General features: G+C 42.9%; 1 protein-coding gene across 2 annotated transcripts in view; it reads left to right on the plus strand.

Annotated features, from left to right (window-relative positions):
* Nucleotides 1–19,634, plus strand: part of LOC138265607 (2-acylglycerol O-acyltransferase 1-like) — a 270,106-nt gene that overhangs the window by 150,271 nt on the left and 100,201 nt on the right. For both annotated transcript variants that reach the window (XM_069213468.1, XM_069213469.1), the window contains exons 2-3: nucleotides 3,256–3,434; nucleotides 12,164–12,368. In XM_069213468.1, the coding sequence (XP_069069569.1) occupies nucleotides 3,256–3,434; nucleotides 12,164–12,368 (384 nt within the window). The remainder of the gene's footprint in view (nucleotides 1–3,255; nucleotides 3,435–12,163; nucleotides 12,369–19,634) is intronic.

Consider the following 19,634-nt stretch of genomic DNA (forward strand, 5'->3'; position numbering starts at 1 on the left):
TTGATCCCAAAATAACTATTAAGTTCGAAACAAAAGTAACAGGAAAAGGTTCATGTGACACTTATTTCGCTCCGGCGCATTCCTTCTAGAGCTGTATCATGGCTACATTGTAGCTATTGCTTTTTTCCGTAACCAAGTTTATTGATTTGAAAAAAACCACGACATTATACCTTTACACTTGACCTCCTTTCTTTGTTTTTTTGCCCCCTCCTTCCCTGGTACGAATGATTTGTGACGTTCCCGTCTTTCTCTCCCCAGAACAGTGGTCATTTAATTTACCTGAGTAGTTGTTCCACCATCGTCCCCATATTTTGTCATGTTTCTGGGGGCATCCCCTGACTCTATCAATGGGTTCCTAGAGCTCGGCACATCAGGCCATGGCAGACGTCTGTTTCGAAATGCTGGGGTCTTCAGTGGTGTTCCAGTAGCAAGCTATCTCTCTTTCGTCCAGAACTGTGTTCGCATATATCAGGAGAGACTTAAGTCATCCAAAATGCACAGCAAGGCCACCCTTGGGGTAAGTTCCATGGGCTTCCCCAAGACACTCATTGTCATAAATTCTATGGGTTTTCAGTATTTTGTTATTATGAATCACGTCCACACTATGTGGAAGAAGTCCACTTCTGGGAAGGAGCAATTGAGCAGTTAGATGTCTCTTTTGCCATCCTTCCATAGCCACACGAGTATGAGATAGATAAGTTGGATCAGCCTCAGGCGAGCTGGGTTGTCTAGGATACGAGGTGCCATACAGGCGCCTCCCCAGTTTGTCTCCTCAAAGGTACTGGCCCCGGATGCTCATTTTTCTTTGAGAGTCATATGTGTGGGGGAATTAAGGTTGAGTATTCTGTAGATTTAACAAATCCCCCCTTCATCTTTCCCGTGTGGCCCCGGAGGAGCCTGGGCTAAGGGAGTTAAATCCTGGGAGGTGGTCGCTGTGCCCTCGATAGCAGGAACGCGCCTATCTCAGCTGTAGGTATTTATAGAATTGTGTAGAGGAAAGGAAAGATAGGGATTGGAGCTTCCGAAAGTATTTCATAGCTGATACCCTCAAACGTTGCCTAGCAGTGTGATCCCTACTTTGTGCCGTTTGGCAAAACTGTCCTGTTGTGAAACTTGGCTAAGCCAACGCTCCGTTCAGAGTGGGGTTTGTTGTTTTAGTTTCTTGTTCTAGCCCGTCATCCACGGCAATCCACACCTGAATCACTACCTTGGTGGGCTTCAGGAGTCACTGGGGAAGTGAAACACCATACAGTATGTGGAGAAAGCTGTCTAATTCCAAGTGAGGAAATTCTAGTCCTTATACCTCGTCTCCCCAGCTGCCCTGGAGCCTGATGTTGATTACTAGAACTTGGGATACCTGGTAATAAAGACATATGTCTGCCACACCTTTGCACTTACTTATTTCTGTTGGGAGAACTTGTTGAGCACTGTGTGGGGGGCCTTCCTGTTCATAGGAAGTGAGAATTTCCAGTGTTTTTTTTTTTTTTTTTTAAAGGATAAAGTAAAAGTGGGGTAGGATCATCATTTTCAACAGTGCCACTTTACCTCAGATGTGTAGAGGGAGTGATGTCGAAGTTTGAAAATCCCGTTTCATGCAGGCCTCCAGGTGGGCTATATTGAGAGACCAAGTAAAGTCCGGAAGCACTGAGATATGGATACCTAAGTATTTGAAACTAGGTTGTCAGATTGGGATAAAAAAAGGTTCAATAGGGGACAGCCTTGTCTAGTGCCCCGGTGGATTGGAAAGGGGTCGAAGAGCATTCCATTGATGCGTACTTGTGCTTCTGGTGAGGAATACCAGAGGCTGACATATCTATGGAATCTAGTACCAAATCCCATGTGTTGCAGCATAGCCTCCAAGAAGGACCATTCAATTGAGTCACATGCTTTTTCAAAATCCACTAGGAGAAGAGCACATGTATCTGAAATCACTGACCTACGGGCTAATGAAAGATGCAGGCACATGATGCAGTGTCTTGTGCTGTGTATCAACATAAAGCTGCATTGGTTGGGAAAAGCTGGGTTGGTGAGTACCAGAGTGAGCTGCTGGGCAAATATCTTGGGAAAGATTTTTTTGTTTACCATTGATGAGGGGAAATGGGCCCACGTGAGGTGAAGAACTCGGGGCAAGGAGGGGGGAGCTGTTGGCAGTTTTGTGAATGACAACAGTGGTTGCTAAATCTAAACCACTGGGAGATGGGCCTTTGGTTACACCTTCTAGGTTCAGATCTAGAAGCCAGAATGAGAGGAGCTCTTGTAACTTCCTGTAGTATTCAATAGGGTAGCCATCAAGGATCCTACCTGTGGTTCAAGCTAGTCAAGGAATCCCCAATTTCTTCTAGTGTTTGTGGGGAGTCAAGGTCTTGTTTGAGAGACAGCAATAGGGATGAGAGAGAAATATTGGGTAGTTTGGAGATGTTTGTTTCAGCTGGGAATTGGGGGTTTGGGGCATACAGAGTGCAGTAACAGTCAGCGAAGCTTTCGGCTATAGCAGAGTTTGTATGTCTCTGTACATTGTAGTTATTGTAAGACTGCCAAAATGGTGGGGCAAAGAGTCGAGTAACAAGAAGGCCTACATTTGGAGAAGGGTGTGTCACTCCGAAATCCACAGTATTCAGAAGAAGAATGGCAATGATGCCAATGAATGGTAAGCGGTGGGCGGGCTTGAAGCCATTTATAGTGAATACCCCTCCCAGATGTTTAGCATCTAAACTGTTTACCACTTGACTGTTCAAATTGTCAGTAGTATTTATTCTGGGCATTGACTTCAAATGGCCACACAATATTACAAAAAGTGTCAATCAGAAATACTTACCTGAATGGCTCCGGAACTCTGTTTGTAATTATACTGCTTAAACTATCTTGCCAGCAATAACAATCTTTTTCACTTACATTTACTCACTCGTATGTAGATTTTAGTCCCATAAAAACAAAGGTGTTTGCAAAGGTTTCAACGACCTGTTTTTTAAGATTTCATAAAGGGTGCTACTATAACAAAAATATAACAACCACTTTTAAATGTCATTTTATGGTATGAAAGTTTTGGTCATATTGTGAATGATTTCACTTTCATTTAGGGTCAACACAACAAGTACATTAGTGTCTATGCTTATTAATCAATCATGAATACTACTGATTTAATTGAACAGTTCTATGGCTTGTTTTACCTAGTTTAGTGAGACATGACAATTATTTTTCATTTTGCAAAACTGGTGCAGCCTTTGTGTAATTTTGCATATGTTTCTTTTCTTGCAGCACCGTGTTGTGCAGGAATCTTCCTGATGCTGATATTAGGGCGCAATTGGGTTGTTGTTGCTTTATATGTGGGGTGGCTGTACCTTGATTGGGACACACCTCAGTCTGGCGGCAGAAGATTAGAGTGGGTTGGAAACTGGACTGTCTGGAGACATTTCAGAGACTACTTCCCGATTCATGTAAGCATATTACTCTAGAATTTTAAAAATTTCTCAACATCCACCTGCATGAAAAGTGTTTGATTGTAGTGTATCAGTATCCTGCTACATCTTCTACAAGAACAATTAATTCTGTACCACCCTTGTAGTTGTGTTGTCACATCTCTCCCACATGCCTCTCTCTACTCCAGAACACTCACCATGACCCATACACATTCCACTTCTGCACAACAACTTTCATGATCCATTCAACATCCCCACAGAGCACAGGTTTCGGACCTTCCTTGCTTATGCCTGTACCCATTACTGTCCAATATACTACCTAGACTTTTCAGAACAAGACAACAAACCAACCCCTTCAATTGTGACCTTAACAAAAAAATCCCATACACTTCACCTACCTGGGCTAAAAAACAAACCACTATCCTAGTAGATTGTCCCATCTACTGCAATGACTAAGCCCCTCAAGACACTGCATAGTACCACTCAGAGGGCCATGAAATGTGTTGTGGCCTCTTTCTATCTTATGCATTCTTCCCACTACCTTAATGTTCCCTGCTACTCAGCCAGTGAGTGAGGTCATTGCATGGTTGGAATGTTGACTCTGTGCTTGGATGAGTGGACAGTTGGGGTGAGAAGGGCTGAGCGGCAGGATGTTGCTCCTGGTGGGGCTTTATCTGTAATCTACAATTAAGCTAATAAACCTACTTTTTTTATAACCTAGGAGGACCCATCATTGATTACAAAAAAATCCTTATCTGAACTCTGTGAATAGATTGTGACTTCACTTTTCCTGTGATCCCAGACGCTGGGACCTTTCACCTTAAATGCTGGTATCCCAACTGCGATCGGCAATATGGGTGATTGGTATCCCTCTGAAGGTCCTAAGCAATGCCTCTGCCTTCTTGTCCACCCCCGCTACAAAGAACAAGGGGTGTAGTCAAGAACATCTAATTCTCAAAGCCACTCTAATGTTTCCTTGTGATTAAACGGACTGATAGCGTCAAAGGTACTATATCTGCAAGGACTCCGAGCTGACACCAAGGAGGACAAAAAATATTTAATTAGCAGTCGGCATATAACACCAGAACATAATTGCCCATTGCTCCCTGGGAAAACAGGCTGCAAGGTGCACCCTTTCTAGATCAGTTGAACACATACAGACAGATGTGTAAATATTGCTTAAGTCCCACTTGTTTGGCACAGTGAGAGAAAGGAATTTTGCTTGTGTGGGCACTCTTGTGGTGTCTGTTACTGTGCAAGATTGTGAGCTACAGCTGTGATCAGGGACGAATTGGGGAGTGAAGTGGAGATAAGCCAGCCCAAGGATGCAGTCCATCTGTGTATTTAGCAGTAACATTCTAATACGTGTATGGAAGGGGTGGATCAAAAAATGAGGAGTGAAAATGATGGCTTGTGCCTCCAAACACAAAGAAGCTCATCTTCATACAGTACATCAAGGGACAGTGTGTGAGAGCACATCCCAAAGCTGACGGTAGAGGGTTGGAGTGAGTTACACCTTATCTTAGTATCCCGGAGACAGTCCTTACAATAGGTAAAGCTGGAAACGGTATTTGTTCAGTGTACATTATAGAAATCCAAAATGTGATACATGTTCATGCAGTTATACATAAAACATTGGTATTCAGAATATGATGTAAAACCAGTATTAAACCTAGAGATGTCCACAACCCTCATCCTACAATAGAAACCTCCACTGTTTCACCACACACACAAACACCACTCCTCATACCGGTTATTCACAGGTCAATTTCGGACACATAAACTCATAAAACTCAGTCTCATACAGTCAAACTTCCCTCTTTACCTTTTCCCTTTACACAACACAACTAACATTAACACCACACCTTATGCTGTCCTGGCAAACACTACTCCTTATTCCTCCCCACAGCAATACCCTATGTTATCGCAGCTTTTATGTCAGTATACAACATACCCACATGTTGTTACGTTTCATTCAATACAACAGAACCATCTATAACTTCAAAACGCTATGCCTTCTCCTTGGTACACACCACATTCCAGTGCAAAACATCACCAAGTTTCACATTTCTTTAACACTTATGTGTGGACATTACTTGGTGAGCAGTTAGTTGCTGCCTCACTATGGGCAGGTGGTCCTAAAGCCTAGGGATGGAGCTCAGTGGTAAAGATAAGATCACTGAGACTCAAGGTATCTCTCTTCAACTTTTCCAGCTCAGTGCAACAAAAGCAACATTTATTCACTTCACATCTGATAATTCATTTCTCCCTGTTACTACACTGAAGCCTGGATTTTAACTCGTGTGTCAGAATTATCTTTCAAGCCATCTATTGATGAGATCCCAAAACCCCATTTCTACCAATTCTTTATGATGGAAAAAAGTAAAATCATTATATTCAATGCTGTTATTAGACGGTTGTATGACTGAACCACGCATGGTAGAACCACGTGCTGAACAACACAGTCGGAATCACAACTGCCTTTACCACGCATGCCTTTACAACAAATTTTGTTGTAAAAGAATGGCTAGTAAAGGTATGTGTGGTAAACACATGTGTGGTTCAACCATGCAACCCTCTCCCTTAACGTATAAAAGTACCCTGACGCCCCCTCACCCACCCTGAGGCCTAAAACTACCCCCACCTCTAAAAACCTCCATGCCCAAATAAAAGCATAATCCCCTCCCCAAGCCCTAAAACCCTGCCCCTGCAAAACAAAAAGTACCCCCAACCCCCTCCTTAAAACCTTAGGCCTTGTTAAAAAAATAAAAAAATAAAACTACCCCAAACCCCCTCCCTTCCTGAGGCCTAAAACTTTCCCTACACTTAAAACAATATAACCCCGCCACCTGCCCTGAGACCCAAAACCTTCCCCCACCCCTACAAATTAAAGTACCCCAACACCCCCACCTGCACTGATGCCTAAAACTACCCGCCACCCTGAGCTCTAATACCAACCCCTTAAAAAAAAAAAACTCAGACCCTCCCCAAAACAGGAGCCCCCCTCCCCCAAGCCCTCCGACTACCTCCTGTTGTTAAACCCCCAGCCCCACTTACCTGGCAGCCGCGTTCCTCTACCTGCTATGCGTCTGAACCAACTGTCTTTTGACGGCTCCCTTGAGCCACGTCTGACGAGCTTTGGGAGGCACCTGTGCGCCATGAGCGGTACTTAAACCTGAGAAGACATTTGGCGGCATTCCAAGCAAGCCCCTAGTCCATGCTGCTCCCTACTGATGACGGGCTAAACCCAGAAACACGTGTACAGGGATATACAGCACTTGCTGCACCTACGGAGGTGAAAGACTCTTTTTGCTTTTGGAATGGAGTACGATTCGACTGCATTTACCATTATGCTTTGGGGTTATACTTTGTTGCTGAAGTGCAGGCAGTGTGCTCCCTCTCTTTGAAACGTGTGGTTCATGGCAAGCGCGGTAACGGTCTGCATGGCTCTGGCACATAATAAAGGCCGTTTCCCATTTAGACACACCAAGCAAGACCTTGTTCTTTCATGCCCTACTGACAGAAATGCAATTCAGGTTAGTGTACATGCTGATGGGTGAGATTACAACAGTACCAGTACTTTTTAATTTGCACTGGTGTCCGTGCATTTTAAGATTTATCTCAGACTTTTAAGCACAGCCTTCAACACTTTGCTCTGGGTCAGCCTACTTATCTTGCATAAAAGTTAGATATTTTGTGTGCTGCTGAGAGACCAGGAGTAAAGATTATTCTTATCTAGATGTTCCAGATGTAACTTGAGATGTCATAAGTTATGTCATTTAACATCTCATAAGTGACAATATGTGAGGCAATAGCACATGGTGAGGTTGCAAGCTATAATTAGCTCACTGAACATTAATGGCAGAAAATGTCGGTTTTTATTTTTGTTTTTTAAGCATTCTTTTTTATGTCATTTCAACACTTACATACAAAGTCACTTTAACCCTTGGTTTTCTCAGTGAATTTCGGTTAGGTTTTTTATTTGAAGTAGGTTAAGATCATATTGCCATATCCAAGTAGGTCTCTTTTAGATTTGTTTTCTTTTCAATGAGTTTCTGTCTGTCTTTTTTTTATTTATTTTTTGTTTTTTGTTGTTGTTTTTTTTACACAATATTGAGCCAACACTCCCAGGGGAGGGGCAGCACAATGGCCCACGGAGGGCAGGCAGATGGGGCAGATACCAAAGAGAACAGTACGATGTGCCAGGGACAACAAGGTGACAGTCGAGGTCAGCATGAAGGGGCAACAGCAGATGCCAGGGGAAGGTGGCAGCACAACGGACCAAGGAAGGGAAGGCCAGTGGCAGCAATCTGACCTTGCAGGGCTGTAGGGATGGTCTTGGGATATTACAATGAACCATGGAGGACAAGTGGTATGGATCAGGGGCAGCAAAGAAGCCATGGACCTCAGAGGGCAGGCCTTTGGGCCAGGGGTAGCAAGTCGACCTTGGAGAGCAGCAGGGCTGGACAGTGGCAGCACAGCAGACCATAGAGGGCAAGCCGGAGGAGGTGGGGAGGGCAGCAAGATGACCATGGAGGGGAAGCAGGGAGGGGCTGTGGCAGCCCAAGGACAACAGAGGGCAGGGGCAACTCGAAGTTAGTGACACCAAAATAAATAAATTACAAAAAAAATATATAAAAAAACAAGAGTTACAGGGACATTATAGTTAGGCTCACATTTTAAGTTTACAGAACAATAAAAATTTGCCTGTTATAGTTAGTTATCTTGAGTAACAATAACTTGTGCCGTAAGGTAACTATACCACGCGCCCCCAGTATGCACAACCTTTTTCTAAAAAAGGTTTAGTGCAAGTATTACGTTGATATTATCAGTGATGTTGTCAAAGATGTCACGAGTGCTGTAATTTGTGGGGTATTATATATAATAATTTGTTTTTTATTTAAAAAAAAAAAAAAAAAGGATATGAGTCCAGCTGGACTCGAGTCCCCAATGTTGCAGACCTTCACACTGAGCTATGGGTTTTCGTTTGTTACTTTTAGCCCTAGCGGGATTTGTTATCTCTGTCCCCTGTATGCGTGCAGGGGACAGAGATGAAAGCTTCCGATTTTGACCAGGGCCTGCTTTACAGGCCCGCTGTCAAAACCTGAAGTGATTTCTGTGGCTTAGCTGAAGCTACAGAGCTGCAACCAAGCCACAGCAAACAGCTATGTCCTGGGACATAGCTGGAGCCAGCCCTAGGGGGTGACGGTCCCTAGGGCCATCAGTGACTCCAAGAGGGGGGCCGCACGGCCTGCCTCCAACTGTACACACAGACCCGGGGAGGTGGTGATTCCCAGGGCTTGGGTGTCCCAAAGGGACCCCCTTTCTTTTTTTTAAATGTTTGCCCCGGGGGTTGGTGGTCCCTGGGGCATGGGGTGGGTGTGTGCAGCCCCTGCTCAGTATTCAGTGTAGCCCCAGGGGTGCTGGTACCCAGGGTGTGAAGGGGGCACAGGCCCCCGCTCAAAATTCAGTGTAGCCCCTGGGGGTGGTGTTTGCTCTGACTTGGCGGGAACTTTGACAGCTCCAGGCAAGTCAAAGCAAATTTTCTGCTTCCAGCGGGAGAGAGCTGTCAAAGTGCTCTTGCCTGCTAGAAGCAGAGGTTTCATCGATTTCCCTGTCCACAGACAAGCAGCCAGGGGAAGATATGAACCAATTGCTCTTGAACACAGGGCCTTGAATGTTTAGCAGCACCCTGTGTCACGGAGCAGTGCCAACTCCAGCAGAGGCGGGGTGCCGGCTGGGACCGCAGGGCCTTGAGATTCCCCCAGAGTCCCCATTGAGCACACTGGGTGCACAGGGCACCCAAGTGACCTGAGTGGGCCCCAAGGGATGGGTTGGCAGGGGCCAAAATTGGCCAGCAGAAGGGGGCCATGTGTTCCCCCACCCCCATTGAATTGTGGTGGGCCCCAGGGGATGGGGACCACTGGGTCAAAATAGGCCAGGGAAGGGGGGGCAACATGGCTCCCCTCCCCCATCAAATATTAGTGGGTCCCAGGAAATGGGGTCCCCAGAGTCGAAATGGGCCGGGGGAGGGGATCGTGCAGCCCCCCTCTACTATTGGTTAACAGTGAGCACTGGGGAATGGCCGCAGTGAGCGGGCCCACACGGCCCCCCTCCCCTAGAGTACATGGTTCTCTCTTTAAATTGCTATGAGACTGCAAATGTGCAAATCACCTGGAAGCTGCACCTGCTTGGCCCCACACTGTCCACCTTAGTAGTATGCAAAGGTCTTCTCCATTTTCCCAGGATGTTGTACAGCTTCCCAATGGGCCCCCAGGGCGTTTCCCACTGGTTTTGAGGGCACTTTGTTGTTGCAGATGAATATGAGGACATCTCCACAAAACAAAGAAGCACTTACTTCATATAGATAAGAGAAAGGACCCTGGGTTTGTGAAGATTTACATCTTTGTAGTCTTAATGGCCTCCCTATAAGAGGATTCATGTTATCACGCAATTTTAGAGAAACAGACACCAGGAACAGTCATATTGCCAAAACACACACAAGGTCACTGGTGACATTTCCTTGTGATCCATTACACAGCTGTAGTGTAGAATACATACTGGACATTTACCCAGGGATGCAGAAAAGACTCCACTTGGTTAGATAGTTCATGCAAAGCTGTGTACTCTTGTTGGATAAAGGGGCAGGTGAGGCTCCTTAGTGACTGAGTCACTCACACAGCTACTGACACACCTACATAATCACTCGTGCACCCACGCAGAGACTCACACACCTACTCACAGACCCACTCCGTAACTCACGCACCCACTCAGACCCCTCAGACAATCACAGAGACACTCTCACACCCAGAGACTCCCTCTCACACCCAGAGACAACCTCTCACACCTATTTTCACACCTAGAGAGACAGGCCCTGCGGCCAAAGCCCGCATGCATGGCGCAGGGTTTGGTGTTTATAGAGGTTGGCTGCAGGTTCTGCGGCCAAACCCCACCATGCACTGCCAAAGGCTGTGCGCGGCAGTGGTTGGATTAATGTGTAGTAATGAAAATTACTTTACGTAAAAAAAAAAACAGAGAAATTCACTGAAAAAAACAAAGGTTACAGGAACGTAATAGTTAGGTTCTGAAATTACTCGCACAAAACTAGAGAAATTCATACAGTTAGAGTTATTTCAAGTAACTAACGTGTAGCCTAAGGTAACTATAACTTGCAACCTTGCCATTTACTGCTAATTACCCCAAATATTACCGCACTCCTGACAACTTTTATAATGTCAATAAAAATATCAATTAAATATTAGCACTCACATTATTGAAGAAAAAACTATGCATGGCGAGGCCCGAGGTATAGTTACCTTAGGCCGGCAGATATAGTTACTTGAAATAACTGCTGAATTCCTCTGATTTTGAGAGTAAATTCAGAACCTAACTATAACGTCCTTGTAAACTTTGTTTTTTAAAGTGAATTTCTATTTTTTGAATTCTAATTCCTAACTATATCGTCTCTGTAACTTTTGTTTTTTTTTCAGTGAATATATATGTCATGATGTGCCTACTCTACCCCTTTAAGGGCTTTCAGAAAAGAAAAAAAAAATCTTTAGTTAGTTCTCGAGTCCTGTAGTAGTGTTTGCATCATTTTCCTGGTAGCTGTGGTCAGCCAATCTGATTATTCATCACCCTGCTCATGGTGGTAGACCTATGGTACAGAAAAGGCTCCCTCGGCCAATCAGAAGACTTTTTTATTTAAAAAAAAAAAAAAAATCTTTTTCAACTGTTGGTACTATGGTGCCGCCCATCCAGGTACACCAAGCTTTAACCGCTTCATGACCACCACAAACACCTCTTTGTATACAGATTTCTTAAACAGCTGAATATATTTACTTCAGACAGGGAAAAGTACATGTTCTACTTCGGTAAGCAAAGTTTCCTATGGGAATTAACTTGGAAAATCAGTATCTTGTGGCCACCTTCTTTCTTTGCCCTTGCTCGGTGGATCACCCCTTTTAGGAAGGAGCTGAGGTGTATAATTTATTTTTAGAAAGGTTTGTGAAGATTGGTCAAACTGGGCCATAGTAATTAGCAAAACAAAAAAAACACTTCCTATGGAAACTCAGGCTTCAAAATAACTTCATAGTGGTTACTGTCATTGTGTAATACAGTCTCCCTTGCCATAGAAATACTCATATCTGTCATAATGCTGAAAGAGGAAAGGGATGAGGCGAGACGTCCTATCATACCAGCTCCAATTCCCTTGCCTTTAGGGCTTTCTGCCTCTCCTCTTGCAGGGACAAACCCCCAATCCATAACCGGCCTGCCCCATGAAGGAGTAAAACAGTGCTGGTGAGTCTGTGCCTACATTGTTAAATTGCCTGGGCTGTGAATTATGTGGGTTGTGACTCCCAACGCCTTGGAACTGCCATGTGCCCTGTAACTAACCATCACTCTTCATTTTTATTAATCTACCGAAGTTTGTAAACTTTCTTTCTTATTTTTGCTGTAAATTCAACATCAGTATTTCCTTTTTTTAAATTTAGGTGGTATTTTAAAACCATTCGATCTTCATTAGACTTTTATGCTTTTCTGACCTGCAACTCTTTGGGCCTTTGTTAATGTGCCATTTGATCTTTAATGCAATGATTCTGTACCCTATGTTCTCATTCTTGAAAATAATAGAATTTGTTCAAATTAAAATACCTGTTTCCATTTTTATGTCTGTGTTTTTCTGTTCATTTAACTGCTACATTGCGCAGAGTAATATTACAAGGGCTACTTTTTGTAATTTTCAGATTATTAAAACAGCCGATTTGGATCCAAAATACAATTATCTGCTTGGATTTCACCCCCATGGCGTGCTAAGTACTGGAGCATTTGGAAACTTCTGTACAAACTATACCGGCTTTAAAGAACTCTTCCCGGGTCTGAAACCATACCTTCACAGTATACCCTTGTGGTTCAAGTGTCCATTCTTCAGGGAATCTGTCATGGCTGTAGGTAGGAGGACTTGGTGCAAAAATACTTTTTGACTGATTTCATGAGCTACAGGACTCTCATAATTAACTGATTTGTGGTGGCTCCCAACTGTGTTGATTTTAATCATCTATTGGTATTCTACACTGAAAGAGCAACTCTAAAGCAAAATTAAATTACAATGTTTTCGGTACTACTGTAACTCCCACACCCAGGCGGGACCGTGTGTGAAAGGTGCTAAGAAAGCGTATGATGGATACGAACTTGTAAGTTATAAGTTGGAGTAAGACTTGGATTTAAATGATAACTGCACAATTGTTACTTTACCGCCGTATGTTTAGTATATTGTGGAACCATTGTACAATGAACTTTATTCTTAAATTTGCTTTATGGTCATGAGGTGTTATCCCGCAATATGATCTACAAATTACATGCCAATGTACAATTGCACTTTGAATATTGTATGGTGGAGTTACACATTTTTTGACATTTAAAAGTCGAATCCAATCCCTGTGTAACCAATATTAATTGGTGAAATTGTAGATTGTGTAATATTTATATGTATATTAGATGTATTTTTGTATTAACATTCAATGTTTTTAGGAGTGCTTGGCTGAGTGGGATTTAAGATTAATGTAGCATATTAACCTTTTAATTTTTCTTCATCATTCCCAACTTCACTGGAGCCTTTCTATTTTTCCACAGAATTTTATCGGGTGTTATACTCTGTTGAATGATGTGGAGTAATACTATTAAGATAATATTATTGTGTAATGGGAAATTGATTTATTTTAATTAAAATTATTAAAATATTTGTAATATGGGTCGTCTTCAAAATGCCTCTAAGCTCAGTCATCACAACTTTGCCAGAGGGAGTAAAGAACAGAACAGTATTAATTTTAATTTTGAAGTAAAAATAGTTGGTTTATTATGTGGTGAGGATTGGCTGTTCAGTTCAATCCTAGGACCTTTGGTTTCCTGCAGTGGAAAACTCAGCGGGTAACTGTACTGGATGTTCCCTTGACCTGTTGGCTTCATAAGGGGCGAGGGTCCTGCCTTGTTTTCATTTAGGCACTGTGTAGAGTAATTTGCATTTGGCTCATTCCGTGGATATGAGCCAGTGGAGACTACCTCTGGCTTGTGGAATGATGTATTTTGTTTCTAATGCCAGCTGGCAGGCTTGTCTACATAATTTGTGCTTTTGGGAAGACGGCTGGTCTGTTTTTCACAACACCCTGATAGAAACATCCCTGTGGTCCAATCTGGAGTTTACTATAGATCCCTTCAGAGTCCCTCATTTTGATTTAGGACTGTTATTCTAGACCATGTTTTTTGGTGATCACCATCACTGGTCTATAATTTACAATGAACATGCAAAGTGAGGCAGGTGTCCATTAGAGAACTCCACACCAGACAGGTAATCTTGGTAGAAAATTCTCATCAACATGTTTTCTGCAAGACGTGTGCCTGCCCGCACGCACTTTGCTTGACCCTTACACTCAGATTCTGTGTTGGAGCACGCAAGCAGCTCCACACGTCAGGAGAAAGCCAACTGCCTTTTAAAAAGAGGAACGGCTAAAAACCTGGTTTTTCTCTTGCTGCACAATAGGGAAACCCAGTGAAAAAGGAAGGAAGAAAGTCAGAGGCCTGTGATGGGAGCAGGCAGCTTACTGAGGCCACCTGCTCCACATTTACACTTGAACTTTTTTGTCAGCAGGAAAGAGTGAAATTGCCCAGCAGGGCGTCCCTTTATTGTTCTGACCCACATGGTGTGAATTATTGTCAGCATGAGCTGTAAAAGAGTCATCCGGAACTTTTGTTTACATGAAGTGTGAAAGAGATATGAGGTAAAATAGATGTCCTTGACAATACAGCTTTAAACAAAGTATTTACATTCAGAGATTCTGATAGGGTCTGTGGCATCCTTACAAACACTTTTTCTTTGGACTGATCATGTATCTTCTCAGCTCATTGGATGGTGTAATGTTCCATCTTAAAGTGTGTGGTATTATTGCAAAGTGTTAAGTTGATGTCCAGCTCCTGGGACCTTAGTATCTGATTAAACTGTAGTTTATATCAAGAAATTTGAGTTTTGGACACTAGAGTACTTTAGTTAGGGAAAAGCTCTACTGGTGCTGAGTGTCAACAGAAATTGGCAATTAAAGTTGAATTGGGGCCCTAATGAGTCTGTATTTACTACCTTAAGTTTACAGGCAAACAACTCTGATCTCTTTCTTAATCAGTGCAAGAACCCTTAAGGTCATTCAAGTCAGCACTGCAATCCCTAGTTGCACCTCAGTTCTGCTGGAACACTTTCATCCTTAGCAGGAATCAATGCTCTTCGAGGTCAACGCACCCTTCATAGGATGAGGTACAACCATACAACAAACGTCCAATACACACCAATTAAGTTTCAGTGTGTGACCACTGTTGCCACACAAGGAAAACTCCAGGCGGGAATAAAGGTAAGGGATTTATTACAAACTTAAGCTCGGAGTCTTGTAGACAAATCTCCAAACAAAATTATAAAGATACAGAAGTACCAAGGGTGTTGACCAAAATGATGAAATAAGTTCAGGTAGAATAACATCAGGAGATCTAGCCATTTGACAAAGACTATTCAAAACATCAACAGGATAACTTGATGTACAGAGAATAAACATTGCTCAGTTTTAACAAGTATCAAGTCAGTTCAAAGCATCAAAGTTCAATTTAGTGGAGCACCGGGAAAACCCTACAGTTTAGCCAAATTAGGGCACAGCGTGTGGGAGGCGGAACACATGCAGGCAAAAACAAAAAAAGGCAGAAGGAATTTGGGAAAAGAAAATCTCCGGCAACCAGTTACTAAGGTTGACAAAAGCTAAGTAAAAAGGGAAAGTGTCAGCATGTCAGAAGCTCGATCAAGAGCCTTTTGTCGAGGTTAGGAAGAATATCTCGAAATCTCAGCAAGGCATTTCAAAGGGGAAATGCAGATGAGTGGATACCTCTCCAAGGATTCAGCGTGCAGGGCAAAATGATTTTTCTTGGATCTCCAAGGTTTCTTACCAAAGTCCAGCTAGGCATTGACATATTCAAGGTCACACAGCAATCTGATTTGTCAGGGCAGCAGATCATTTGAGTATAAAGGGGCAATATCCAATAGAAATCGATCATATTGTTGTGTAGCCATTTTAGTTATAGCTCCATGCACGTTATTTTAACACACTAGGCTGCTGTGCACTTTAACCTAGATATATTTTATTCCGCTTCTTTATTAATATTACATTAACCATTTTTACAGTCTTGTTTTATTTTCATCTATCTAACCGTTTTTGCCTAGGCCAGCACTCTGTTCTCAAACAAGACATTCTTGATCACTCTGTGCTTCATTCAAGGCTGCAGCTCGGTACATTGCCGGTGAACGTGGTAGAAGTTTAGTCTCCAACATTCGTAGAAAATACACATCCTTACGTAGGGCCATTTTCTCAGAATATCAGCTGTGTTATTATATAAACACTTCCTTGTCCCTTACAAGTTAGAGGGAGATTCCAGCCATGGAACCACAACTGTATGCTGATTGCTGAATGCTTTACTACAGACGCTAAACGCAGACCACAGGCCTTTGCTCAGGTATTGGGGTTGATGTCTTCCCAGGGGTACCTGAAGGGCAGAATTAGAGCTTAACATGCTGTGCTCAAATTACAACCTAGATAAGAAATAGTCCATTGATTATAGTAACAATATGATAACATTGTTTCTATGCTTCACTCTTCTTGTCACAATTTTAATACTGTCATGTTGTGTCGTCCTGATTATTGCAGTTTGCAGCTCACACTTTGCTATTTTACGATGCAATTGTTTTATTAAACTCATTTTTTAAACATATACTGCTTCAGTTTGTCATTTATATATGAGACTAACTTGTAAATGAGAGAACCGGATGCGACCTGAGTGACCACGACTTTCCTGAGAAGCCTAGTATGTCATGCGCTCGGCTGCCCAATAATCACTATCCTTTGGTAGAGATGAGGCACTGCTAGTTGGCCAGAGCAAAACCCGAATTGGAGCGACAGGTGTCACCTGCAGTGGGTTAGACTCAGTCTCCCACACCGCAGGCGATTCTGCTGCTCAAAATCCAGTAGTCTCAGTAGGCGACATAGTGCCGACATCATTTGGTCAGGCTCTAATCTTCAGGGCCTCCAGAGTATCTCTGTTGCATTATATAATGACACCTCGATACCGTATACGGAGACGTCCGTAGTACTGAGGATTTCCACCCCAGGTGCATCGGCTATCCTATTTGCAGCTGGAGGTTGTTCAAGCTTGAACTTTAAAAGAAAAGCCCTATTTGGTGTGCCTTCTTTGAACTTAGTGTCACTACAATGGCGAATCCACAGCAGGTACAAAGCAGTTAATATGAGACAACCTCTAACTGCACATTTATTAATGAATGACCTAACGGCCCAGGGGGGGTCCAGTCACATTTGTGGTCAATGCCCAGGCAGCCTATAGAACAGAACTTTTTTATTCTTGGGTCACATATCCAGCAGTTGATGGGAACACAAATGCATTTCACCAATATACACCTGCAATACAGAGAATACGCATATTTAGAAATACCTTTATCTTATCAAGAACATAATTGGCTTGATGGCGCCCTACCCCCACAATATTACCAGTAAAGTTAGGTCCTCCAAGTAATGACGGTCCTACCTGGCCTTTATTGGCCACTTATACACCACATCCTGCAGTTGCAAATTTAGCGGTAGCTGAGGTTCGTCGTTTATATACTGAACTAATAGCGATATATAGACAATTAGTACAATTTGTAATGCAAACGTTAAATATAAACCCAGCACGTGCTGCTCCAGCACATCCACATGCAGCAACGCCAGGTAGAAATCCTGCGACTGTACATTCGATTATGGGTAAAGTACCCGCAAAATGGGAGGAAACTCCGTTTTGGTAAGCATAAAAGATTAATGCGCTGGAGGCAGTATTTCCCCATACGGGCCCTCAGGATAAACATAGAATATTAACAATGTGCTTTTGGCATGGTCCCTACAATAGATAACTGTAATACCTGGGGCATGGTATTTGCTGCGCTCTATACAACCGCACACAGTACACTGACACTTGCCAATTTACCGGAGGTGTTGATACAAATTCAAGATGAATACGTGGCTGCCCCGGCCCTAGATGTGGGGATGCAATTGATGTGCAATTTTGCCACAGTATCCTCAATCATTTTAAGTAATCTTAAAGGGGAAGCAATAGCGCATGCAGTGCACATGCGGCTCCGTGACGTTGCTCAACAGGATCAGGAACGAGAGCTGCCCAAAATTATCGCAGAAACATATTCTAGTATTGGTAGAGAAAGTTTAGGGGCCAGACCACAAAAAACACAATATTAGGGTAAATCGTGTAAAGATTCCCCTAAGCAAGCACCTGAGGGTAATAAGAAACGCTGGGATAAAAAGCAACAAACTCCCAAAAAAGAGAGGGGAGAATCTCCGCGTACGGAGACCCCGCAGAATAGATATAATCTCAGAAACAGGGATAATATAAAAACGCCTGATAGATATCAGTATACTGATACACACCAATCTCGTTCCTTTCAGGACTCATCGGAAAAACAAAATGAGAGATGTGGGGGATCAGAGCGAAGGACAGAGTATGTGAAACCGAGACAGGAATCACAGCATTCTTCTGAGGTTTCTGTTAAGAAGGAAGAGAAACCCGCCCAACAAAAACCACAATTAAAAAAGAAAAAAGTGCCAGCAGTCACAGTCTGACATGCCACTCAGGAAGAGGGTCCTCTTGAGGAACAAGAAACGGGCTCTAGCACTGCTAGACAGCACGGCAGACGTCACAATAGTTCACCAGAATCTTCTAGAGCATCTGGAGGTGAAAGCAACCGATGACTTTATACAAGTAGAAACTGCAGACGTGCGTGTCTCCACACCTGATAGGGTGTATAAAGTAACGCTACAGTTAGAAGGAGACATTGAACGCACAATAGATGCAATCTTTGGGATCGCGTAGTAAACATATAGGATGATTTGTTGGCCGAACAACGTTTGCCACCTGAATTTGTCCATACCTGCCCATATGGATAAGATGTCATTAGCCGTCCTTCTCGCCCCTTGTTCCAGAGGAACTTGCAGAAACCTATTCTATTGAATGGGCTTTGGCACAAGCACCTGCATTATACCGAAATCATGTAGGATGGGATAAAGAATCCCCCTACCATGTAATTCCAAATAAAAGTGAACTTCAACCGCAGTATCCTATAAAACATGAGGCAAAAGCATTGGTGATAGAAATACTCACGCAGTTAGAGTACCAGGGCGTAATTGAACCCTGTGTCTCACCAATGAATAATCCATTATTCCCAGTAGCTAAGCCAGACCATTCATATAGAATAGTCTTGGATTACAGACATTTAAACAGTCATACACGCACTTAAGCTATTCAAAACTCGCATAGCACAGCACTAATGAACAATATAGTGCGTAAAAAATATAAAACACTGGATATTTCCAGTGTGTTTTTCTGCCAGAATATAGCGCCTGAGAGTAGAGACTTAACAAGTTTCAGTCCACTAGGCCCTCAGAAAAAAATCTGTCTTATACCTCAGGGATATAAGAACAGCCCAGGACTTTTCGCAGCTCGTGTCACTGCAATTTTGCACAAGATTGACCCTGAAGCATTGTCCTATGTAGATGATATTTATCTTACGGATTATGAATTGCTACAACATTTAAGATGGGTAGACCGCATTATTGTTGGATTCACTGAATTTGGTTACAAATTCAACTTCAAAAAAACAAATATTGCCTTCCTCAGCATCCTGGGATATGAGCTGTCAAGTGAAGGAAAGAGCCTAGCGCCACATTTCTTAGAGAAATGCGCACAGTTACAACCACCAAATACGATTAAAAAAAAACTCCAATCTTTATTGGGCTTCCTAAATTTGGGCAGAATTTACAATCCAGATTATGCTACACGCATAAAACCTTTATATGATCTAATACGTCCCAATTTTTCAAGTAAATTCTGGACAATTGAGCATACACTCATTCTTCAAGAGTTGCAAACAGACATGCTTGCAGCACAACACCTACACACGAGGGACAACAAAACACATTTGGTCATCAGAGTAATAGCTGGGGCCATTGGTTTCACCTCTGTGACATTCAATGAAGGTGAGACAGTCCCGACTGCATACAAATCACACTTATATTCAGCGGCAGAACAACGCTTTGCTCCCACTGAGAAAATTCTCACTGCTGTGCAGATGGCTGGCAT

The sequence above is a fragment of the Pleurodeles waltl genome, chromosome 11, assembly GCF_031143425.1.
Source record: "Pleurodeles waltl isolate 20211129_DDA chromosome 11, aPleWal1.hap1.20221129, whole genome shotgun sequence".
NCBI classification, from domain to species: Eukaryota; Metazoa; Chordata; class Amphibia; order Caudata; family Salamandridae; genus Pleurodeles; species Pleurodeles waltl.